This window comes from Dreissena polymorpha, chromosome 11, assembly GCF_020536995.1.
Source record: "Dreissena polymorpha isolate Duluth1 chromosome 11, UMN_Dpol_1.0, whole genome shotgun sequence".
In the NCBI taxonomy this organism is placed as follows: domain Eukaryota; kingdom Metazoa; phylum Mollusca; class Bivalvia; order Myida; family Dreissenidae; genus Dreissena; species Dreissena polymorpha.
Genome location: NC_068365.1, coordinates 80,774,716 through 80,801,720, shown reverse-complemented (window position 1 = coordinate 80,801,720; position 27,005 = coordinate 80,774,716). Strand labels below are relative to the sequence as shown.

The following is a 27,005-nucleotide window of genomic DNA, read 5'->3' as shown; positions in this document are numbered from 1 at the left end:
ACAATAAATTAATTATTTCCAAGCTGACTATCGATCTAAATTAAAGAGTGATAATTAAATAATTAGTTCTATGTAGTTGATGTTACAACTTTCTGCCGATTTTCGATTGAAATGAAAAGGTGATAATTAATTAATTTGATCGTTTTACTCACACACTATGCAAACTAACAGCGGCGTATTTTAATCAAAGGAAAACGTGAAAAATATGCGCGGTTTAATTGCAATTAAAGTTTAATTAAAGGTTGTTTGTATCCCCAGTGTCTACAGTGGATTGTGAACGAGGGTTCAGTAGGCAGAATGTAATCAAAACTGATCTAAGAAATTGTTTGACTGTAAAAAATTTGGAACATCTCATGAAAATCTCAATTGAAGGAAAAGACTGCAAAGATGTTGACTTTAAAGTGATCTACAAACTGTGGGCTGGTAAAAAACAGCGCAGAATAATAATGAAATAATAATGATACATGTCATGACTTTGTTCTCTGTATATAGCAGGATTTGTTTGCAATGCATTTTGTGAATGAAATGTATGCCCCCGGCCCCCCCCCCCCCTTAGATCTGGGTGGCTCAAAGATATTTTGGGCCAGCGCTAGCCCTGATTGTGGAGTGTGATACTGAACTGCTTAGATTTGGTGTTTGTAGAACTGATATATTTTATATTTATGCATTTAAAACCCTTTTTTGTAATTTGTAAAATTATTAACTTTTCCTTAAATTCCACAACTTCATAAAATAAAAAAGTTCTTTGTTGCTTTTTAATATAATTAATATTATTGAGTAAAATTATTAAAATATCAATAAGTTTTGATTACATTTGCTTATTATACCAATAATGAAATAATGCACAAGGAAAGTGCAATTCTGTTTTAATTAGTCTTAACTAGTTATTAGTAAAAATTAAAATATCAGTGACATCTAATCATTTTATTATATACATACATATAAATGCATGAAAAAAAAATAAAATTGTTGACAATTATATAGTTTATTTATTTATCATATTTAACTGTTACAAGGAAAACAGTTTTGAAATTAATATAAATGTGATTCAACCATTTAATCTATTCACCAATTGACCCTATTTAATTGGATTAATTGGATTAAAAACAACAAACAACTACAGTTCCTCAACACTAATGATTTACATGCATTCCATTCACAGTTAAACCAAAAAAATAATCAAACACACTGCTTCATAAATAAAGTTAATTGAAAACTTCATAAACAAAATAATTATTTTGATAATAAATCAAGAATAAACTTCAACCAAACAATCATACATTTATTGGGGGAAACGTCTGCACTTAAACCAAAGTGGGGGGGAAACGTCTGGGGAGGAAACGTCTTGGGGGAGAAACGTCTAGGGGAGGAAACGTCTTGGGGGTGAAACGTCCGGAAACCCAGCTATATTGGGCTTACAGAAATCTGGATCGACGATGCACGCCAACAGAAACAGTTTTAAATATAAATATTATTGTGTCTTAATTTTGAGGCAAGTGAGCAATTTGATTATTAACACACGGCGTAAAATGAGTGCATATTGTGTTTTGAATGTAGCCATGAACATAAACCAGACGCGCTTTTTATCACCCTTCATATAATTATTTCAGTGTAACCCCGTTTGCTAATTTTACAACAGTTTATTTTTATAATGGTGGATGCATCACATTTTGTTGTTTCTCCCTCATTTAACCGCCTTTTCTTTACATTTATTTTCCTTCATTATGAAAAAAGTTAACTGTGTTGTTTATTATAATCAAACCCATATGCATATTATATAGATCGCAGTTGTCATGCCGCGAAAACGGCCAACAGAAGCGTCGTGGGATAGCAGGTAAACAAAACCATGAAAACGGAATTTGAAGATTGCTTGGTCCAAGCCTTGGGCTTAAGCAAGCATTCTTCTCAAACAAAGAGTCGAACTTTTTGCTCAGCCCTTCAACAGTTTAGCCACGTTTTTTGTTTGTTATACTAAAGTGTTCATGCACTATTTGGTTTATTTGAGTAAGCTTTGGCATTCTGGATCTGGATAAGTTTGTTGCAGGGAGAGGGGTTGGTTAGTAAACAGACAGTTGACCTGAAGCTGTTTGCACTTGCACTACACTTTTTTCAAGTGTATTCCACTCCAAGGTAGTCTTTTAAAAAGATAGTTCTAATGTTGCGGAGTTTTGATCTCAATTTGAATAAAGAATTTCATGGAGTTATAAATTTATGGAATATTTATCAACAGTGTTGTTGGCTTTAAAATCTAGAAACCGATTGGCATTATTAGTTCTGAGCATTCATAAATTATTGCAAGGTTGTGTTGTCATTCTCAACTCCAATACATGCATTATAAACCCTACCGTATAGATAAATGTTTACATACCCCTAATGTGCATATATATGCAGGCTTGGCGAAATTGGCAAAAAGCTGCCGGTCATCCGGACCGGCATTTCAGAAAATGTGTCGTTCCGGACAAAATTAAGCCGGACCAAAAAAAAACAACTAGAAAATTCAAAGACGGCAGCGATCACATCTTGATCGTTTTATTCAACCGTCCGTTAAACCAATTTTAATCGCTTAGAGGTTAAACGACACCGGCAGCTAATTGGTGTTAATATGTTGTGTAATGTCAATAAAGGTGCGAAAAATTCGCGTGTCAGTGTTTATTACATGCACAATGTATTCCCTATCAGCGGTTCGGTGCACTAATTTCAATAACGTAAGTGCAAGCCGAATAATTATCAAATTATAGTTATTCAAACCGATTAAAACATTCTTGCATGTACTTTGATAAAATTGCAGTTTGGAGCAGACCAGCTGTTAAATATACTGCGCACAGTATAAAACAAGTTTCCTGACATTTAATGATCATTTTAGTATTAAGGCATTTCATTTTTCAGAAAAATTAATTAAATAATCAAGATGAATCATGTACATGCTAACATTTTCATTTTCATTTTTGCCTGGTATCAGAAAGTCCCCGGGAAGCACGTTTTTTACATGACACTTTGTGTAAAATAACGGTATATAAATGTAAGTGCAGATAGATTTAATAATAAGGAAATATTTTAAAAGTATGTTTGAGTATTTAACGTTGCTGTATGTTGCGGGTATTTAGGAATTAACATAACAGATGTCAGTCCGGAAGGGACATGTAATTAAGTTTGAAAAATTGATTATGGAAGTATGGTTTCATTTCTCCAATGTAGTTCAATTATCGGGAACATTCAGCTCGTACATAACAAGCCCCAATTCAGATATAGTATATAATGAAATTTAAATAATTGAAATATCCAATTTCCCAATGTACATAACAAATGTAAGTTCGGATTGAGTGTGTATCTTATGGGTATCGGGGTTTACGTAATCGATTATAGGAGTGTTAGGTTTCACACTACTAATGTGGTTTGTCCATAGAGAGCATCTGTTTGTATGATCAAGTATGCAAATGAAATGAGGTCTCCTGTTCCCAAAGTGATAATTGTATATTGCACTCTTCTGCTGTGGCATGTGGTAGGTGTATAAGCGATCCATCCAATCAACAAGGGTTATTCGAAGGGGTGGGTTTAGAAAATCGGGGTAAGGGAACAGTTAACCAACCAAGAATGACATAGGAAATATCTAAATTTTATGTTCATGTACCTTGGAATTAAATGCTGTGCTTTGTTGTAAGAGGAATTCTAGAGTCCTAGTTTGACAATCGAGTAGAGCAGTCACGCTGTCTCGACGTGGCGGCCAATTGGCCGCCGCGCTGTAAAATTGTACTTCATGAACATTAGAAGCGTTGTGTTAGAATATATTCAACGGAAATAAATCTCGATGAAAACAGAAATGAACTTTGTTTGTCACTGTGTGTTATCCACGAACGATACGTAATTACGTGACATTTGTATGATGCAATAAAACAGTTCTTTGTACATGTAACGTATTGCATTCGATCTAAATTTAAATTCGCTCGTCCAATGAAAGCTCTGCCCAAAAATGCACTGTACTCTTTACACTTCTGAAAAATGGCGTTTGCAAATGGTTGTGTTATCACTAGAACATTGTTTATACTTAATAAACAACCTTTTTAAAAGCCATGCTTCATAAAGAAATTTATATTTTAATGTCCTTATCTACTCGAAAAATATGTCAAAGCTATCAAGATTTTTTTTGTTAGAAGGCAGTTGCCGATTTTGCAACTGAGTTTGAAGTAGATGTTGTGTAACCAGTTGGATTTGCTAATTGTACGTAACAAACCTTTTGCAAACATCAAAACAATGAGCGATTTCATTTTCATGATGTAGTAAGGGGTTTGCTCTTCGAATTTTCAACTTTGAAACAAAAAAATTGTTTGCAGTCATTTCACATTTTGCCGGTCGCCAGGACCGGCAGTCTTGTTAATCCTGCCGGACCAAATGGAAATCTGCCGGTCAGGACCGGCGGACCGGCAATTTCGCCAAGCCTGTATATGACAGAAATAAATGAACATGTCAAATCTTTTTTGCTTGATCAATATTGTCAGAAAATGATCAACACATAATCAGAACAATTTTTAATGAAAGCAAAGTATGAACATGGTTCGTGATAAAAAGCTAGGTCACAAATATAGCAAATCAGTGCTCCAGCTAGGCCTAAATCGAAGGGCGCCGCACCCTGCCCTCCCGCACCTCCGCCCTGCCCCCCCAAACCCAAGCCTGCCCCCCCCCCCCACCTCTCAAAAAAAAAATATATATTTTTTTTTGTACATATGATAATTCATAAATCTCTTATTTCATTGTAATTATTTTAATCCTCATTGTAGACATTATATTTGAATGGTTTAATAATAATGGGAATAATACAATTACCGGTATTTATAACATATAAATTAACATGCAATAGGAAGCATTCCAGAAACACCCGCGCGCTCAAACGTGCCCTTTTCACAAAATATTGCGCGTCGAAAGTGCCCTTTTGACAATATACTGCGCGTCAAAAGACAAAAAAGCCTCCCTGTCCTTTTCAAATCCTAGCTGGAGCACTGGCAAATGCTTGTCAGAACAATGACTTTTTGTCTTAGATTGGCAATATTTTTAACATCAATCTTTTAGCCAGACTAATCTGGGCTGGTGGGGGGAACTGACCAATGGCAGGATGACCATTTTCATTGTCATTATTAACCGATTGCTGATCGAATTCATCGTTATTGCCAGAAAATGAATTTCTCAGCGAGTGGCCAATATTGATTTTTCCAGCTGTCAATAAAATTCTTCTTGGTAAGCACGTCAACCAATCAGCTCTCAGGCAGCCGAATACACGCCGACCCCCACGTGAAACTGTATCAAATAGCTTGTACATTTCACAGATTATAACTGACCGTATCTCACAGAATGTAGCACTGTAGAGCGTAATTAACTAGTTTTAGCTCACCTTAGCACAACGTGCGTTGTGCTCATGGTTAGCTTTTGTGATCGCTTTTTGTCTGTCGTGCGTTGTGCGGCGTCAACATTTGCCTTGTTTACTCTCTAGAGGCCACATTTATAATCCAATCTTCATGAAACTTGGGAAGATTTGTCCCACTGATATCTTCTATGAGTTCCAAAATGGTAACCTTTGCTTGAAAAACATGGCTGCCAAGGGGCGGGGCATTTTTCCTTATATGGCTTTATATGGCTATAGTAAAATCTTGTTAACACTCTAGAGGCCACATTTACTGTCCGATCTTCATGAAACTTGGTCAGAAGATTCATCCCGACAATATCTTGGACGAGTTCAAAAATGATGCCGGTTTGTTGAAAAACATGGCTGCCAGGGGGTGGGGCATTTTTCCTAATATGGCTTTAGTAAAACCTTGTTAACACTCTAAAGGCCACATTTATTTTCCGATCTTCGTGAAACTTGGTCAGAAGATTTGTCCCAATAATATCTTGTAATCTCAGGTGAGCGACTTTGGGCCTTTCAGGCCCTCTTGTTTTAGGGCCAAAACAAAATAATGTTGTGGTTCAGGTTACGGGCCAAAAAAAAAAGGGTAGGTAGGAAGGAAACACATTTTATTCTTTATTTTATTTTGTTGAACGGCTTTTTTCCAATACATACATAGGCAATCTAGCACAAAAACATTTTAACTGATGATAAGGATGAATGGTCAATTCATGGCTTCAACTTGGCTGTAGCCATGCATTGACTTTTTATCCATATCAAAAACAAACTTCAGAAAACTTTTTTATATAGAGAAAAAAACTGTAAATTTTGATGGGAAGAAACCCCGAAAACACTTTAAAGAACATGGCTTAATCACTAAGGCTAACACCTGTTTGATAGTCATACCCTCATCAAAAGAAAAAACAAATATAACTAGAACAAGCTCTCTCTTCAGCAGTACTTCTGGCAAGAAATAAAAGTATATACATGTACACATTTATTAAAACTAGAACAAGCTCTATCTGACATGCTGAATTTAAAACTATAATATAAAACTATCAGGTTTAAAAACAGGATATAAAACAAAACCACAAATTTTCAAAAAAACATGCACAGTGCAATTAAAAACTCTGAATTGAAAAATTGGGCATGGCTTCCCAAAGCTTTTCAGGAAAATTCTGGGCATTTCATGTAAAATTTGGGCTTGGGTTCCCCCTACTATGTCTAGACTATACACACAAAAATTGAGCATAGGTTCCCCTAGCCTAGGCATTTCTTGAAAAAATTGTACTTAGTTTCTTTTAGCCTTGGCATGGATGGATTTTCAATAGAAGCAGGGACAAGAGAAGCACTGTTTAAATTTATGGAATTTGTCGAAAGTTTTGGCCTTGGGTGTTTCATTTATCCTAATGAAAACACCGCCACTCCTGTGCGGAAATGTTAAGATATGTAAATAGACTAACCTCAAGAAGTGTACATATACAAAAACAACCACCTTTCCAATGCATTTTTCAGTGAAAAAAATCACAGTTTTACCCCACCCACCATGAAAAACATACCTTCAGTCGCGGCAAAAGACACCTCCATAAACCCATCTTGGTGACATCTCAACATAGATTCGATTTTGTTTAAAAAAGCAAACATTTAAAAAAAAAATTTTTTTAGATTTCATTTTGAATAGAAATGTCGTAGGGTCGCAGTAAAATAATAGGCTCAGTCGGGTAACCGTAACCACACCATTATTTTGTTTTTGCCTTAGAGAAAAGGCTTCCACATATTAAAAATTGCTCTTCGATTTTCTACCAAAATAAAAGATATTAGCGACCTCTGCGCTATGAAATTTGTTATTCAGCATCTAAATATTTAAGTCCACGCTTTCCCAGAGGAAGAATGACATGATGTTATACATGAAGTCTAAGTTTGGCATGATTTTCATCTGTACATAAAAACACGAGAAATGTGTCTCTGTTGCTAGAATTTTCTTAATTTTCCGTGAATAATGAAATCTGAAAATGATTTCGGCTAACACATTTAATTATACGCATTTGAAAATACTTCAATTAAATAATTCATTTTGTTATACAAATGGTCATAACACATAATGTAAAAAGTAGGTAAATAATTTGAGATTGCCAAACTATGCATACATATAGGTCTATATGCCTGAATGACCTGACAAGTTATATCATGATCCTGAATGAAAAGTACTTGGTAAAATTTTAAGAAAGACTCATTTTTATTCTCAGAAATTCACTTTCACTGTCGCAAACTTTTCTGAAAGGAGGTACATGTAACAGTTAAGATTCAGTTGTTGATTTGTCGTAATTACTAAATATAAACGGTTATCAATGCTCTCAAATCGCGTCACGTCATTCACGCATGTTCAATTGGAATTCCCCAATCCCACAATTCAATTTGTATATGCACTTGCGTTAAATGGCAGACGACATTCATCGTCAATATTGGCCGTAATTTGGTTTTGAAAAAAAGAAATCGTAATATTACTGGATTATCAGGTAATGGATAGAATTGGAACATGCACAGATCTATCAATTTAATATGTTTTTACATTGTACAGTAAACTAAAAATGTGAAAATCTTAAAATTTTCTATTCTTTTTAAACCTCATTTTAACTTTTTATGCTCTGAGAATAGCAGTATTTTGTCCCTAAAATGTCCTGGACCTACAAGGGGGCCTAGGCGACCCCCTTGACCCCCGGCTGAATTGGTTACTACTCCAAAATAATCCTTTGTTTACAATCATAATGACAACCCTGGTCTAGACGGAAAGTGTAATCCCTGATAAGCCATTGCAGGCTGCACAGTCTAATGAGGGTGACACTTTACTCACATACATTAAATCCTGATTTCCCAGAGCAAGGCTCAATTATACAACAGATGTTTTACTTCTCTTACAGTGATGATGAGCTCCTACAGGACTCTGGAACCAGTGCCTTTGGCTCCAGGAAGGTAAGCTGATGTTTCATTAATTCACACAGCAATTTTTGTTTGCCCAATCAGGAAAAGTACCGGTACTATCCCAATTGGGAAAAATTAGCGCAAAAAAATTAAATTGGGAAAATTGGCATTGTGAAGTCTTCAGATTGGGAATTTGGTTTATTTGATTTGTTGCTTACAAATGCTATTATTTATTATTAAGTATTGTCAAGTAGTAAATATATATATTATAATTACTTTGGTTCAAGCCATAGAGTTGCATAGGGAAATAACTGAATGTTGCCCTTTTTTTTAAACCTTCAATTGAGATTTTTTTGGACAGCAATTGGGAAATTTTATATTTGTTCCTAATTGGGAAATAGCCATTTTCCTGTAAGTCATAAAAAATCGCTGTCACATAAATTATTTAAGGTCGAAAGTTCAAATGGCAACATTTTGCCACATGACCTTTTGGTGTTTTTCATGCACCATGGATAAACGTGACCATAATTTGAAGAGTTTAAAAAAAGTCATTAAAAAACACAACCTGACGACGTTTGATTAATATTACTATTGATTAGGCAATTTTCTGTACCTTGTTTCATGACTCTAGAAAGATCAAAGGTATCATGAGCATGATGTTCTCAGGTGTGCTAAAAATTAAATCAAAATCAGTGTGGATCAAAAATGGTTTCATTTGCTGAATGAATGGTGAATAGTTAATTTAAGATAAGTCAAGGGTCAAAACTCTACAAATCTTGTATAAGGCTTACTGTATTGACACTCAGTCTGATTATCTCTGACTCATAAAAAAATGATGTTCATGTTTAGCTATATCTACATTTTTGTCAGTTCATCACACAAAATTATTATTAAATATTATTAAGTCAAATGTCTTGCAATTAACAAATTTAGTGAGGAAAGTCCGTGATGGTTTGTTTCATTGACAGGATGAGGAGATTGACGAGGACGTATTGCTAGGCATCACCCCTGGGGACCAGAAGGACAACTCACTGCTGTAACCATGGAAACAAACCATATAGACCTCGCACTTTATAAATACCTTACAAATCATAGATGCTTTACACCTTATAGATACCTTGAGCTTAAAAGATACCTTTCACTTTATAGATACCGTTCACTATATTGATACCGTAAAATTCCGTACACAATATTGATACCGTAAAATTTATTTTAAGTTTTCATTCACTTAAAAATAATAAAAAAATCATGTCCAACAATTAAGATAAAAAAAATATTTTTGAAATACATTTGTCCGAAGAGACAAAAAATACAAGTGACACTTCCCACCTCAACTGGATTTTTGCTAAAAAATATTCTTTCTTTAAACAAGAAACATCATAAACGCAGAAAGTGTCGTCCCTGATTAGCCTGTGCAGACTACACAAGCTAATCTGGGATGACACTTTACGCACATGCATTTGACCCCCTTTTCACAGAGTGCGGCCCATATATAAATTGTTAATACTAGTATCAAAAAAATAAACTATTATCTTGTGTGTGATATGTATGAATATCTCATGTTACCAAGCCTGGTTTCCTACATTGCAAGCGAACTGAGCAGTGAGATAGAGATAGGCCTTGACACCAGCACAGGTGTGGACATCCAGGTAAGCTGTTATAAACATGATCCTTGTTTAGATTTAAATTAGAGAAAACTGGGCTTAATGATTGTGCGTTAAGTGTTGTAAAAGATTAGCCTGTGCAATTTGCAAAGGCTTATCAGGGACAACACTTTACACATAAACTAGATTTTTGTTTAACAGAGAAATACTTCAAACAAGAAATTCAATTAAAGCTGCAACTGTTTTCCCTGATAAGCATGTGTAGACTGATCTGGGACTACACTAAGCGCAAATACATTAACCCCGTTTTTCCAGAATGAGGCTCACATGTACAGTTAGCTTATAAAGAAGAACTATTTTAAACCCAGAACATACAAATTTCTATTAATTTAAATGGCCCTAAGTACCTTATGTTTTGTATTGTCCAAATATTCTTAAAAATATCCAAAATATGAAAGGTTTCAACGTAATTATGAATACAAACAGAAAGTAAATTTGGCCATGAGTAATTAATTGATACCTGTGCAGCACAATCTTGTTTCCTATTTTTATTCATCAATAGTGTCAGATTTCTTCAAAGTATCATTTAACCCTTTCCATCTCAGAAGAAAAGTGAAAATGGCCATGTGCAAACAGCATAAAACCAGACCTGCGAGTAACTTGCAGTCTGTTCAGGTTTTATGCTGTTTGCTGCTCATTAGTATCTAGGGGTTGTAAATGAAGCCTTTTACACTTGAATCTAGTAAGAAAGGTATTTAATTAAATTTAACTTTCTAAGGGACTACAATTGTGTAAAAATATGTATTTAAGTGGTAACAGGTTAAACAAGAGTAGTTATAAACAAATGGTAGGACATTGTGTTCCTGGAAGAAATATTACAATAAAAATAATAGAGCTGTAACTATTCACCCATCATTCGATTCGATTTCGATACCAAATGGTCCGATTCGATTATTTTCGATTCGATTCAAATTAAACTATTTGCTGCTTATTTTGCAAACTATTTCATGTTTGGTTCGTCCAGGGCATGAAATAATATGTTTGGTATTTGTTATTAACTTATAAAATTATTATGTTGTACATTTAAAGTGTTTAATTATTTTAATAAAATTTAAAAACGCAACATTGTTTTATAAGTAACAAATTTATTGAACAAAACTTCCTTTTGAGTTATTCTTAAATAACATAAAATGCACAATGTATCAAATGTGTTCAACAGAAAAAAAAACACAAAAAAACATGTAAGTATATAAACTACTTCCAGTTGACTTCTTAACAGAATTACAGTTTAGTAAACAAATAAAACTGACTGATTTCAACTTACGTCAACAAAACACGTTTTGCAAGTTGACTTTGCATCAGAACCTTCGCGAAACCGGAAATGTTCCCATATTGTTATGCCCCCCTTCGAAGAAGAGGGGGTATATAACTTTGCTCATGTCGGTCTGTCGGTCGGTCTGTCGGTCCGTCCACCAGGTGGTTGTCAGATGATAACTCAAGAACGCTTGGGCCTAGGATCATGAAACTTCATGGGTACATTGATCATGACTCGCAGATGACCCCTATTGATTTTGAGGTCACTAGGTCAAAGGTCAAGGTCACGGTGACCCGAAATAGTAAAATGGTTTCTGGATGATAACTCAAGAACGCATACGCCTAGGATCATGAAACTTCATGGGTAGATTAATCATGACTCGCAGATGACCCCTATTGATTTTGAGGTCACTAGGTCAAAGGTCAAGGTCACGGTGACCCGAAATAGTAAAATGGTTTCCGGATGATAACTCAAGAATGCATAAGCCTAGGATCATGAAACTTCATGGGTAGATTGATCATGACTCCCAGATGACCCTTATTGATTTTGCAGTCACTAGGTCAAAGGTCAAGGTCACGGTGATCCGAAATAGTAAAATGGTTTTCGGATGATATCTCAAGAACGCATATGCCTAGGATCATGAAACTTCATAGGTAGATTGATCATGACTCGCAGATGACCCCTATTGATTTTGAGGTCACAAGGTCAAAGGTCAAGGTCACGGTGACCCGAAATAGTAAAATGATTTTTGGATGATAACTCAAGAATGCTTTTGCCTAGGATCATGACACTTCATAGGTACATTGATTGTGACTCGCAGTTGACCCCTATTGATTTTCAGGTCACTAGGTCAAAGGTCAAGGTCACAGTGACAAAAAAACGTTTTCACACAATGGCTGCCACTACAATGGACAGCCCATATGGGGGGCATGCATGTTTTACAAACAGCCCTTGTTATTTTTTATTTTGACGGTGTGTCTTTCATATGGTTTAAGAAGCCATTTTACCGGCTTATGTAATGCTCAGCAAGTTATTCATTCATTCATTGGATGCCATATTAACCAATCACAAGACGTATTACAAATGACAAGAAAGTTTAGACGGATTTGGAAAGTAAGGTTTAAAATGCGGATCAATCGGGATTGCAGTGAATCGAATCGAAATTGGCCGTATTGGTATCGAAATCAGATCGGCGGTGTTGAACCGGTTTTTCGATGCATCGAACCGAATCGTTACAGCTCTGAAAATAAACATATGATATGAGAAAAATCCAATATAATCAAATTGAATCGAGTGTGGGAGCAGGTTTTTCGTCATCAAAACAAAAGCCGATAGTGTACTGTAGATATATAATGATTTATCATTCCACTACATTGATATTTACCTGATATAAGGCTGCATATGGTTTTTGTTCCCTACCGGTTTCACTGAAAGGGGACTTATGGTTTGCGCTCTGTGCGTCTGTCAGTCTGTCTGTCACACTTTTCTGGATCCTGTGATAACTTTTAAAGTTCTTAATATTTTTTCATGAAACTTGAAACATGGATAGATGGTAATAAGGAAATTATGCACGTCATTTCATTTTGTTTCTACGTCAAAAATAATTGTTACTATTGCTACAAATATAAAAAAAATAATTTATTTCTGACAATTGTGGAGCCGGTAGGGAACATATATTGCTTGGCAATAGTCTTGTTATATCATGGAAACAAGACCTTGTTTAAGCAGTCAAATTTTGTAAGTAAGTCATATTAATCAGAAACAACTATAATCTAATCGTTATTGGTAAAGTAGAATCAGATTCAACAAAAAAAAAATTGATCCCAAGATGCAATATATTTTTTAAATACAAAAACAAAAACAGCGAAAAATATATTTTGCAAATATTAAGTGAAAGCACTCATGACATCATTATTAACATGTCAGACGTAATAAAGTCACATTTATTCCATCTAAAAAGCAGCTTTGTAGCAATTACATTTCATTATTATCCCCCGCCATAGGCGGAGGGATATTGTTTTGGCGTTGTCCGTCCTTCCGTCCGTCCGGCACTTTTGTGTCCGGAGCCATATCTTGGAAGTGCTTTGGCGGATTTCATTGAAACTTGGTTTTAGTTTAATTATGGATAAGAGGATGATGCAGGCCAAATGGCATTGTACACCATCGGATAATAACAGAGTTATGGCCCTTTGAACTTTGAAAAAATGCTTTTTTTGTGTGTCCAGAGCCATTTCTTGGAAGTTCTTTTGCAGATTTCATTGAAACTTGGTATGAGTATATATATGGATAAGAGGATGATGCACGCCAAATGGCATTGTACACCATCGGATAATAATAGAGTTATGGCCTTTTGTACTTTGAAAAAATGCTTTTTTTGTGTGTCCGGAGCCATATCTTGGAAGTGCTTTGACGGATTTCATTGAAACTTTGTATGAGTATATATATGGATAAGAGGATGATACACGTTGGCGTTGTCCATCTGTCCAGAAAACTTTTGTGTCAAGAAGTATAATTGCGGGGGATATCAATTCAACGAATTTGCTTGTTTCTTTTAAAATGGGGACATATTATAGTTATAATTAACAGAAAAACAGATTACAGGCTGATGGTTTTGAAATATATCACGCAAGCCTCCCCTTTACTTTAATTAAAAGCCTCACCATATATAATAAAAAATTATCAGGCGATAACCTGTTATTCTCCATGGCAGTTGAATTGTTCAGGTCAAAGGAGATTAGTGTTGAGGTAACAGAAAGTGACTATGAAAAATTGAGTGAAATTGTTGAGGTAAAAGAAGAATACACTAAAAACTTCAGAGAAGTTATAGGCATTACATAAGGTAGTGTTTTCCAGGAGCTAGACTATGAGGACACAGTCCCAGACGAGGTGTCACTGGATGGAGAGACAGAGATAGAAGAGGCTCTGGTAGTTGATGAGCAGCCAAATGAAACCACAGCCAACATGCAGGTAAATAGACTGGGCAATTAAACCAAGATAGAGTAGCCCGTTGTTGTAGATAAGCAGCCAATAATACGATGCTGGTACGAATAAAGGCTTATTCCCCTGATCAAAGTTGGGGGCATGGATGTGGTTGGGGACAGTCAGGGGAAATCTTTTTTGTATGCTCCCTAAACCAAGTTTGTTGTGGGGAAACTGGAATCACCCTGTCTGTAGGTTGGTCTGTCATTTGATTGTTTGGTCTTTTTATGCTTTTTTGTTTCTATGTGTATGTGTTTGTTTAATCTTTTTAAGCTTTTTTTAGCTCGACTATATATATAGTGGAGCTATCCTACTCACCGCGGCGTCGGCGTTAGACAATGTTAAAGTTTGCGTACCACCTCAAATATTTTCTTTATACCTTGTCATATTGCTTTTATATTTTGCATACTTCTTTACCAACATGACCCCAATTATGGGGTTCAACGCATAATCCCAAGAAACTAGGTTTCTCATGAGAACCTAGGTTCTCAGAATGAGAACCTAGGTTCTCGCTTGAAGATTGCACATGGCTTCAAGAACCCAAGTTTTCAAATGAGAACCTAGGTTTTCATGAGAAACTAGGTTCTCATGAGAAACTAGGTTTCTCATGAGATCCGAGGTTTTTATTTGAAAACCAAGGTTCTCATGAGAACCTAGGTTCTCAGAATGAGATCCTAGGTTCTCATGAAAAACCTAGATTCTTGGGATTATGCGTCGAACTGCTTGCCATATCTGTGGTTTTCATTTGGGAACCATAGGTTCTCATGAGAACCTAGGTGTCCAGAATTACGCGTCGGACAGCGTAAACTTGCTCGTTTGGAATACAGGACACATATTATTCAGGGCACAGGATCAATGGAGTTCACATATGATTACATACGGGCCTGACAGAATGAAAAAACGCCGTTAAGGACTTTTTTTATGCAGATATCTCAAGTTATTGAAATATGTTTGCAAAGTCTTTAGTGCATAAGTTTTTCTTGCAGTGTGGTCCGATATCTTACGATTGAATAAGACATTATTACACATTATCAATAGAGATTAAACTTCTATTTATACCATAATAATTGCTTATTATATCACAGACATATTTAAAATAGAAAACTTTACCGTACAGTCTTTTTGAGGACCGAACAAGGGAACTGAATATCTGAAACTCATTTAATGCTGTAACAATGAATTATGTAACGACTGATCTGAATTTGTTTCAATTTTAAGTCTCAAAATAATATTTACAATAAAAGATGTATTTCATAAACAGTTTAATTTTTTATTAACGTGTTCAGACCAATGTCGACCGATTACTTTACTAATTTCATTCCTCAAGAAGTAACCTACAAGTTTCGTTGAATATTGCTTAGCATTGTCTGAACATTGTTTAAAAATGTTCTTGGGGAGTCCCATTCACTGTTTCAAGTCTATTTCTTATCATTCTACATTTTTATGCCGCCAGCATGTACCAAGCAATGGGAGACAACTTGAGGTTAATTATAGCAAGCGGTTCGACGCATAATCCCAAGAAACTAGGTTTCTCATGAGAACCTAGGTTCTCATGAGAAACTAGGTTTATGAAATCCCAAGAAACCAGGTTTCTCATGAAAACCTAGGTTCTCATTTGAAAACCTTAGTTTACGCTAGAGAACCTAGGTTCTCATGAGAAACTAGGTCTTTCATGAGAACCTAGGTTCTCAAAGACACATAGAACTTAGGTTCTCATGAGAAACTAGGTTTCATGAGAACCTAGGTTCTCATTCTGAGAACTTAAGTTCTTGTTTTATATCCTAGGTTTTCACAAGAACCTAGGTTCTCGACAGCTTTTGGCGTCGTTCTCTCTGATAACCTAGGTTTTCATGAGAACCCAAGATTTCATTTGGGAACCATAGTTCTCAGGATGAGAACCTAGGTTCTCATGAGAAACCTAGTTTCTTGGGATTATGCGTCGAACCGCTTGCCATATCCAATCTAAAAACAAGAGCAGACAACTGTATCAAGCATTTTGTAAGAATTATGGCCCTTTTTTCACTCAAAATATGCATATAATTGATAAATCTATGTTAAAGTTTGCGTACCACCTCAACTATTTTCTATGTCCCTTGACATATTGCTTTTATATTTTGCATACTTCTTTACCAACATGACCCCAATCTATAAACAAGAGCAGACAACTGTATCAAGCATTTTGTAAGGATTATGGCCCTTTTTTCACTTAGAAGATTGAAAATTTTGTTAAGTTTTGTGTTCAGGTTCACTTTATTCCGAAAGTATCAAAGCTATTGCTTTCATACTTCAAATACTTTCTTACTATCATGAGGGTACTGTACTTGGCAAGTTGAATTTGACCTTGATCTTTGAATGTCCTTGACTCTCAGGGTCAAATTAATAAATTTTGCTTAAATTGCCATAACTTCTTTATTTATGATCATATTTCATTCATACTTTGACAAAACAACACTTACCTGACATACCACAATGGGCTCCACCCAAACCATCCCTCACGCCCCACCCCAGAATACCCCCCCCCCCCCCCCTCCAAAAAAACAAACATTTTTATGCCCCCGGATCGAAAGATCGGGGGTATATTGTTTTTGGCCTGTCTGTCATTGTATGTGTGTGTGTGTCCCAAAACTTTAACCTTCTTCATAACTTTTGCAATATTGAACGTAGCAACTTGATATTTGGAATGCATGTGTTTCTCATGGAGCTGCACATTTTGAGTGGTGAAAGGTCAAGGTCATCCTTCAAGGTCAAAGGTCAAAAAAAAAAATCAAAGCAGCGCATTAGGGGGCATTGTGTTTCTGACAAACACATCTCTTGTTTTTTCTTTTTTTTATCTTATTTTTTAAAGATCATCTAATAAATGACCACACCCCCACATTTTACCCCCCTCTCCACCTCCACCCACCCCCCACCCCCATTTTTTTTATGTCCTCCACTATAGTAGTGGGGGACATATTGTTTTTGCCCTGTCTGTTGGTCTGTTGGTTGGTTGGTTGGTTGGTTTGCGCCAACTTTAACATTTGCAATAACTTTTGCAATATTGAAGATAGCAACTTGATATTTGGCATGCATATGTATCTCATGGAGCTGCACATTTTGAGTGGTGAAAGGTCAAGGTCAAGGTCATCCTTCAAGGTCAAAGGTCAAATATATGGGTCAAAATCGCTCATTTAATGTACACTTTTGCAGTATTTCAATATTCAAGATAGCAACTTGATATTTGGCATGCATGTGTATCTCATGGAGCTGCACATTTTGAGTGGTGAAAGGTCAAGGTCAAGGTCATCCTTTAAGGTCAGATGTCAAATATATGTGGCCAAAATCGCTCATTTTATGAGTTCTTTTGCAATATTGAAGATAGCAACTTTATATTTGGCATGCATGTGTATCTCATGGAGCTGCACATTTTGAGTGGTGAAAGGTCAAGGTCATCCTTCAAGGTCAGAGGTCAAATATATGTGGCCCAAATCGCTTATTTTATGAATACTTTTGCAATATTGAAGATAGCAACTTGATATTTGGCATGCATGTGTATCTCATGGAGCTGCACATTTTAAGTGGTAAAAGGTCAAGGTCACGGTCATCCTTCAAGGTCAAATATATGGGTCAAAATTGCTCATGTAATGTCACTTCTGCAATATTGAAGCTAGCAATTTTATATTTGAAATGCATGTGTATCTCATGGAGCTGCACATTTTGAGTGGTGAAGGGTCAAGGTCAAGGTCATCCTTCAAGGTCAAACATCATATAGGGGTCAAGGTCATCCTTCGAGGTCAAACATCATATAGGGGGACATTGTGTTTCACAAACACATCTTGTTTTTTTTTTAAACATGGTAAAAAAAACAAACTATTTATTTATTTTATTTTTGAAAGACTATTCAAACCATGCCACGTTAGCTATTGCTATCAAACTTGAAATAAAATCTATTGGTTTGTTTTATGTCTTTACAAATGTTCATTAGATTGTGGAAAATATACCTGAACTCAGAATCGTCTATAGAGTACAACTTCTTTAAACCATAAGGGATCAATATGTTTCAATTATGGTCCTCTACCACTTAGACTATGACTATATTACCTTGACCTTATTGAATATGAGCAATTTCCCCATGATGGGTTACGTTATACTGTCAAGCACTCGAATAGTGGAGCGCGCTGTCCTCTGACAGCTCTTGTTATGCCCCCGGATCGAATGATCGGGGGTATATTGTTTTTGGCCTGTCTGTCTGTCATTCTGTCTGTCTGTCTGTCTGTCTGAAATTCTGTCCTAAAACTTTAACCTTGGTCATAACTTTTGCAATATTGAAGATAGCAACTTGATATTTGGCATGCATGTGTATCTAATGGAGCTGCATATTTTGAGTGATGACATGTCAAGGTCATCCTTCAAGGTCAAAGGTCAAATATATGGCTTCAAAGCGGCGCAATAGGGGGCATTGTGTTTCTGACAAACACATCTCTTGTTTTGTTTCAATTTGATGTCAAACAGTTTAAATTTTGTTGCTATGAAAAGCTGTGTATGAATTATTCAAAGAGAAAGTATGCAGCGAAGAAGATGATGATTTAAGGCCCTTAATTGATTAAAAGTTACTTATTTGATTTATTTTCATTGTTCATGTCCAATCTGTATCGTATTATCATTCAATATATTTTATTTAATCGAATGATTTTTTCCAAAAACAATACTGCAAGCATTTGGCAGTCAACAATTTTAAACATATTATTTTCATTTGGTTTGTGAATATACAAAGCAACAATCAGATTCTAAACATACACCTCCCCCACTATGTTGCTATTGTCCTCCCCAGGGTACCATCGAGCTGGTCGCCCCTGGCAACGAGAGTGACAGTGATGAGGAGAAGGAAGGCAGGAGTCGATTCCAGACGGAGCGCCAGACGATCTCAATCAAGTCAAACTCTGTCTCGTACTCCAAAACGACAGACATTCCTGACAGTCTGGGTAATAATTTTAACTTATTTCTGGGAAAAAGTGGGCTAAATTCATGTGCGTAAAAGTGTCATCACAGATTAGATTGTGCAGTCTGAGACAAAACTGTATGGGCATTAAACATAGTTTTTCCAAGAATGCGACTACTTATTTTGCCAATATATGATATTATTTTACCTCTGTAGGAAGGGGTAGTATGGAAGTTAAATTGCAAGTCATAAGTATGTGGCACAAACATCTTTTACATTTCACTTGTGATTAGATTGAAACACAGAATATGTCATAACTTTAAAGTGTTCATGTGTTAAACACTTTGCATGCCTAGTGATCTATACATTTTTGAGTAATTTACCCTTCTACATAGCTGACCAAATGTTGTGGGGGTAAAGTCACATTTGTTACAAAGCTCTAATTTATCAGATGAACATACACTTAAGAACTGTATTTTTTCAACCATGTGTTAGTATTTTAATTAACCACAGAAATATACATCTTAACCAGTACAACCAGTGCTCAATTGACAGCTACTGTAAATGGCTGTGTTCTGTTGAAAAACATGGCAGCCACTGAGTCTTGTAGTTATTCATATTTGGCTATATTGAAAATGTGCAATATAAAAGTCACATTTTAACCCAATCATCATGAAATTTGATTTAATGATTGTACATGTATTAATTAATACTCAGCAAAAGGCAATTGGTAATGCATACATGTTTCCAACAACTTTATGCAGAGGTGACAAAAGAGATGCAAGAAGAAATTGACTCGTTTGAGAAAAAAAGTAATCAGAAATTCCCGAGGCAAAACAAGCAGCAGCAGCAGCAGAACTTTCAGCAGCGACAACGAGGTGGCCAGTTCAGACAACCTAATCCAAGGTTGGATGGTTTGTTATTAGACTCATAGGGTCTTGTTCAATGACTGGTTTAAGTCTGTGACTGGTTTAAGTCTGTGACTGGTTTAAGTCTGTGAACTTAGTGCTGCTGTACCAGCTTACCCTGGATAAGTCTCAGCAAAAATTCCAAATACAAAATACGTCCTCTTCCTATTTGTGTGCATTTTATTGAAAACAAGGTTTTGTCTCCTAAATGCTAAAAGAAATATTATGTACATGTCTGTTTTTTAGTTCTTATAAATGTCTGAAATATTCTGACATAAAAACATTATCCAAACAATTCCAGAACATTGATGTAGAAGGCAATAGTTTAAAAACAGAACAATTTGTATGAGATTTTTGACAGCTAGTGCCTATCAACACCAAGTTCTTGCATGATTTAGAGCTAACACATTGACAAATCTTGACAGAATGTTGAGTCAGTGAGATTGTGGGTTCAACATTGGATGATTCTGTGCTAACTTCACAGTTAGATTTTCCTATGTGAACTGTTACTAACAGTTTGTGAATGGTGAGTAAGTGATGATTAGAAAACCAAGTCACATTGTAATATGTGTTGTCTTTTGAAAACAAAATATCACCCCATTGAAAACAACTGAGAAAGGAATAGTTTTCAGAAACAAAAGATGTTTCCTTGCCCCAGAGGCCATCTTTTTTGTAACACAATGTGTCTTTAAAAATGTAAATATTATGAAATTGAAAATGAAAATTAAAAACACATCTTTCAGAAACCAAAGATACTCCCAGCCCCAGAGGCCCGGGTTCCAGAGGGGTGGTTTTCAGCAGGGTGGATTTCGAGGCCCTGGCCCCCAGAACTTCCAACCCCAGGGGTTCAGCAGCACACAGGCAGGAAACTACCGCTTCCGGGGACCTTCTCAACAGGTTAGATAATAGATACATTGATATAGGGAATGTGTTGCTGATGGCATTGACACTTTATGCCTAAACTTGATTTTTGCTAACAAGAGAATTTCATGAAACAAAAGATATCATAAAAGCGGAAAGTGTCGTCCTTGATTAGCCTGTGTGGACTGCACAGGCACATCTGGGATGACACTTTACACACATGCATTAAGCCCCCTTTTCACAGAGCATGTCTCATATGTTTTAAGCAGCACTACATTCTCAGTTACAAACAAATAATTGTCATCATTTGCAGGGCTTCCAGACCCCTCCTAGGGGCCCCATGGAGAGATTTCACTCACCTCCTAATGGTGCCCCTCAACTCAGTGCCGCCCCTAGGGGTCAAACAGACAATTACATGGGGTTTCCACAAGGGCCACAAGGCAATCATCAACAGATGCAATCAAGTATGTCAGCGCTTTTGTCTTTATATAGCTGTATCTTTAAAGGTATCATCCCTTTCCAAAAGTTTCGGAAAAAAAGAGAAAAACATAATGCAAATTTTCCACTAAGTTCGTAAATTTTGCAAACATATTTCTAATAGATCAATTGTAAGCCTAAATGGTATAGTTAATTAAGACAATTTGATCAATTGAAGCAAACATGTTTACAGTATGCAAAAAATGATTTAGGGAAATTGGTTGGGATATGAGGGACGGATAGGCGAACACTAACAACTTGTTCTTTACACAGAATCTGTTATTCCCATGCTATCAAAAGAAATCACTAATGATAAAAATAATAAAACCACACAGTAAATCCATTATGATGCGCTTTTTAGCTCACCTGAGCACAACGTGCTCATGGTGAGCTTTTGTGATCGCCTTTTGTCCGTCATGCGTTGTCCGGTGTGCGGTGTCAACATTTGCCTTGTTAATTCTCTAGAGGCAACATTTATTTCCAATCTTCATGAAATTTAGTCAGAAGATTGGTCTCTATGATATCTTGGATGAGTTCTTAAATGGTTAAGTTTGCTTAAAAAACATGGCTGCTAAGGGTCGGGGCATTTTTCCTTATATGGCTATATTAAAATCTTGTTAACATTCTAGAGGCCACATTTATTGTCTGATCTTCATGAAACTTGGTCAGAAGATTCATGCCAATAATATCTTGGTCTTGTTCGTAAATGATGCCGGTTTGTTGAAAAACATGGCCCCCAGGGGGCGGGCCATTTTTCCTTATATGGCTTTAGTAAAACCTTGTTAACACTCTAGAGGCCACATTTATTATCCGATCTTTATGAAACTTGCTCAGAAGATTTGTCCCAATTATATCTTGTTATCTCAGGTGATTGACTTTGGGCCTTTCAGGCCCGCTTGTTTATAAATTCGGATGGGTCTTGTCTCATGTTTTTTCTCCAACCTTCCATTTCTGTCTGAGGCGTTTTCTTGAAATTCAAATATGGCGGCGCAAAATTGTGCTAATTATGTAATTGCTCGATTAAAATACATAAGAGACTAAGCATTACTGGGGCATTTGACAGTTTTAAGTGTAATAATATATTGTTTGATGCAAATAAAGGTGTGAAAAAAAGCATGTTTTAATCAGTGTTTTACCCCGTTTGCTGTTACTTTGTATCTGCTTTTGATATTTTAAATCATTGACAGCTTTGAAAAGTTTAACGAGACATGTTTTACTTAATTGTTCTTTGTAGACATTATATATTACAATGTTGTCTGCTAAAATGCAATTGAAAATATTACAGGCAAAAATTTAAAAAGTAATCAAGATGATTCCTTCTATCCAAATGCAGGGTAATTGTTTACAGAAATAAACTTTCATTTTCGCATGATTTTCAGGAAGTTCCTGGGAAACATGTTTTTCAATGACTGTGTAGCATGCAATAAAACATTGCTAAGAATTGTATTGCATTCAATCTAAATTTAAACTCACTACTTTGGTTGTTATAATAAAATCAGAACAGTGCCCCATGAAACCGCTGTCTCACAATTCACTGTACACATTACACTTCTGAAACACATTTATTGTCATAAATAACCAGATGTTTAGCTCGGCTGTTTTTGGAGAAAATCCAAGGTATTGTCATAGCCAGCTTGTCGTGTCATGTCCGCCGTTCGTGTCGTGCTAAAACCTTAACATTTTGTCAAGGTTTTGAACATCGGCTTTAAAATCAAAGTGCTTCAACCTACAACTTTGAAACTTCATATGAAGCTGCACCTTGATGACTTCTACATGCCACACCCATTTTTGGGTCAAAGGTCAAGGTCACTGTGACCTCTAAAAAAAATATAACAATTCAAAACTGCACCCGCAGCCGAGCGTGGCACCCATTATGCGGTGCTCTTGTTTTATTCATGTTGTAATTTATATTGGATTATTAGATATATATTATTAGATAAGTATGTATACAGTTATCAATATAGTAGGGTTTCTATAAGTGTCTTTTTGTATTACAACACAACATGGCAATAATATATGAATAGATGAAAGTATAAAGTGAATCTGTTTATAACAGTGTCCTATGGCCTGGACACCATCATCCAAGTTATATTGGAGTTACAGTGTTACAGTGTATCTGAGCCGTGTCTTGAGAAAACTGGTCTTATGCAATAAGAGATCGTAGCTCCATGCCAGCCTGTCCAATTGCGCAGTCTAGTCAGGAGCTACCTTGTCCATGTTCAGTCTGGCCTAGATCGACAATGGCCGCTTTTGGCATAAGACCTTTGAAATGCCGCAGCTAATCTTATTCATACAATTAGTGTAATCTTATGTTTGTCATACTTCTATGATTATGTTGCAGCTGCTGTAGTGCAGCAACACTTTCAGCAACATCAGCAGCAACATAATTTCCCAAGCACCCAAGAGTCCCCACACCTGCTTCCCAACCCCTCAATGGGAGCCTATCCATCCCAGGTGAGTTCAGTGGCCAGCGCTAACTCTAAGAAGTAGTGTTTAACACGTATTGTTTTTAACTCTGGAAATATTTTTGCAAAGAAACAACTGAAATAAAATGTCTGATGAAAATAATACCTTTAAACAAAGAAAGGTACTTTGTGGAAACAGTAATTAATACTTGACCAGCTTCAAATAATAAAAACACATATTAATATAGCATGAAAATTTCCTAAACTTTTTTTGGCTTTATTCCAGATTACATATTAATATAGCATGAAAATTAGAAAAATCAGAACATTTCTTAATTTTATTTGGCTTTATTCCAGATTTGTTTTCTTGGAATTTATACAGTTTAATTATGCTTATTTGGGTTTTTAGTGTTTTTCTTATTTGTTTCTGTTTTCTTTTAATTATGAGTACTCATCTATTTCCTTGGAGTTTTCTTTAAATAATTTCTGCTGGTTTTTTGCTCACCTGTCACGAAGTGCGTTATATGTGTGTCCGTCAACAATTGACATGACGCCTTATCTATGATCGCTCCGCCCACTAGAATTGATCCACCAATCAGCGATCGATTAATCAGGCGCACTCGTTAGCAATGACCTGTCCGCCATTTTCTAGACAAGCTACATGTTTACGTTCACTTTTATTCCAACGAGTTTCTTTTGTTTTCCTCTTTAAAAAAACGATTAAAAATGGTTAAACGGTGTCAATGGGGATTATGTAACTCGGACAATCGATATCCTGAAAGATTAGTTGGTGACATTGAATTTATATCATTTCCAAAGCCGAAAAGATATCTTGAGAAGTGTAAGAGATGTATAAATGCATGCGGTTGTCACCACGAACAACTGAACGTCAACACTGTCAAAGACAATTATAATACATTTGTATATTTTTATCGGATATACTAGAAGGTTTTAAAAGTTTATGTTATCGATCTGATTATCACTTAATATTTCACGTTTAAAAAAAAATAGTTTTATCAGTTACTAGGTCATTAATATACAGAAGCGAGGTTCATCTTAAAGAGAAATAAAACCCAGCATGAAGCCTAATTCGTGCTGTGTTTTATTACTCTGATAGTAATGCACTTAATTGACATCATACATGTTATTTGAAGGTGACATGTGATATATTATCTGATTAACGGTATCTACACATTTGCAGTCATGTGGTGTCACCAATAAACGCTTTTGATCCACACTAGGAGCTCGAATGCCTAGATCTCATGTTTTTAAACGAGTTTTTTTTTTTATTCGGATTAAAAAACGGAAATGAAATATGGCAAAAACGGTGTAAAATGGGTTAATGCAACTCTGACATTTGGTAACCAGAAAGATAAGTTAGATGAATTAAATTTACTGTATACCATTTCCAACGCGGCAATGCTGTCTTGACAAGAGCGAGTGGAAGCTTCAAGAATTACCGAGATCCCCTTTATAGAACATTAATTTATTTCACAAACTTGAATATAAGCAATAACTAAGCATTATTAAGTATGTATTATGTCACGTGTGCATGTAAAATAATTGAGAATTTTGGTACCCAATTTGTGTATTTTTACGAAAACCCCATTAAAAATCGCATTTCTGTGTGTCAGAAACAAGTGAAAACCATTTGTTATCATTTAAATAAAGACGTATCGATAAATGCTATTGTAAAAGAATTATTATTACTGATATTAGTCAACCAATAAATGCGGTAACTTCGGTGAAGTCGGTACCTGCGCGAGCGTCTGATATTGGTAGCCTTATTAATTTATAATAGCCTGACCGTATTCCATTTCGTACAACGCTAATTTATATCAGACAATGTCCAAACTTACTGTGTTGTTTTTGGGCTTTAAATTATAGTGATTGATAAATGTCCCATAAGCAATGTTTAATATGATTAATATCACTTTTATACACAATGACATGTGAGATTGAGGTACCCACCCGGCGTCAGAAAGCGCGTAAAACTTCACCGAATTCCCAGTTATAAAGCGCTATTTCGTGTCAAATACACGGGTAGGGGGGAATGTTTCGGTAATAATTTTGTTAATAACACGGGTAAATACCGGTGAAGTGTTAATTTATTGCAAATACCACCATTACACGTAATAACACGTTCGATTTCGGTAAGCGCCCAAGCGTTTGAGAGCGTGTTTAATGTACCGATTTACCCGTTATAAATAACTGATGTTCTCTTTAATCGTATATTTTTCGCATTTGCAGAATAACTTAATGACTCAACCCCTTTACAAGTGTAATATGGTGTTAAACAAGTTCATGAACTCATCCGGAATATCGCGTAAATCTATATGCAGTCTATAGGCAAAGAAAGCATTTTGGTGTTAGCTTGTCTAGGTTTTCTTCCCGCTTAGCCACGTGATTAAGTGGGCGGAGCGTCACTGATAAGGCGTCATGGGAATTTGTTTGTGTGGACAGTAGAGGTCACAGTTTTCATCCAATCTTTATGAAATTTGGTCACAATGTTTATCTTGATAAAATCTGGGCTTGGATTGTAATTGGGTCATCTGGGGTCAAAAACTAGGTCACTAGGTCAAAAACTAGGTCACATGATTGGTCAAATAATAAAAAAACCTTGTGTAGACAATAGAGGTTGCAGTTTTCATCCAATCTTTATGAAATTTGGTCAGAATGTTTATCTTGATGAGATCTGGGTTGGGATTGTATTTGGGTCATCTGGGGTCAAAAACTAGGTCACTAGGTCAAAAACTAGGTCTTATAATAGAAAAACCTTGTGTAGACAGTAGAGGTCACAGTTTTGATCCAATCTTTATGAAATTTATTCAGAATGTTTATCTTGATAAAATCTGGGTTGGGATTGTATTTGGGTCATATGGGGTCAAAAACAAGGTCACTAGGTCAAAAACTAGGTCAAATAGTAGAAAAACTTTGTGTAGACAGAAGAGGTCACAGTTTTCATCCAATCTTTATGAAATTTGGTCCGAATGTTTATCTTGATAAAATCTGGGTTGGGATTGTATTTGGGTCAGCTGGGGGTCAAAAACATGGTCACTATGTAAAAAAACTAGGTCAAATAATAGAAAAACCTTGTGTAGACAATAGAGGTTGCAGTTTTCATCCAATCTTTATGAAATTTGGTCAGAATGTTTATCTTGATGAAATCTGGGTTGGGATTGTATTTGGGTCATTTGAGTTAAAAAACTAGGTCACTAGGTCAAATAATAGAAAAACCGTCAACAATTTGT

The 27,005-nt window shown here is 35.8% G+C and overlaps 1 protein-coding gene across 2 annotated transcripts in view; it reads left to right on the top strand.

The window, feature by feature from the left end:
• The first annotated feature begins 1,649 nt into the window (after nucleotides 1–1,649).
• Nucleotides 1,650–27,005, top strand: part of LOC127850199 (RNA-binding protein 33-like) — a 50,097-nt gene continuing 24,741 nt past the window's right edge. For both annotated transcript variants that reach the window (XR_008035119.1, XM_052383040.1), the window contains exons 1-10: nucleotides 1,650–1,834; nucleotides 8,290–8,341; nucleotides 9,259–9,326; nucleotides 9,882–9,939; nucleotides 14,063–14,176; nucleotides 18,996–19,146; nucleotides 19,868–20,009; nucleotides 20,755–20,908; nucleotides 21,186–21,336; nucleotides 23,691–23,803. Coding sequence is in view for 1 of the 2 variants with exons in the window: in XM_052383040.1 (XP_052239000.1) it covers nucleotides 1,794–1,834; nucleotides 8,290–8,341; nucleotides 9,259–9,326; nucleotides 9,882–9,939; nucleotides 14,063–14,176; nucleotides 18,996–19,146; nucleotides 19,868–20,009; nucleotides 20,755–20,908; nucleotides 21,186–21,336; nucleotides 23,691–23,803 (1,044 nt within the window). In the remaining variant the exon portion in view is untranslated. The remainder of the gene's footprint in view (nucleotides 1,835–8,289; nucleotides 8,342–9,258; nucleotides 9,327–9,881; nucleotides 9,940–14,062; nucleotides 14,177–18,995; nucleotides 19,147–19,867; nucleotides 20,010–20,754; nucleotides 20,909–21,185; nucleotides 21,337–23,690; nucleotides 23,804–27,005) is intronic.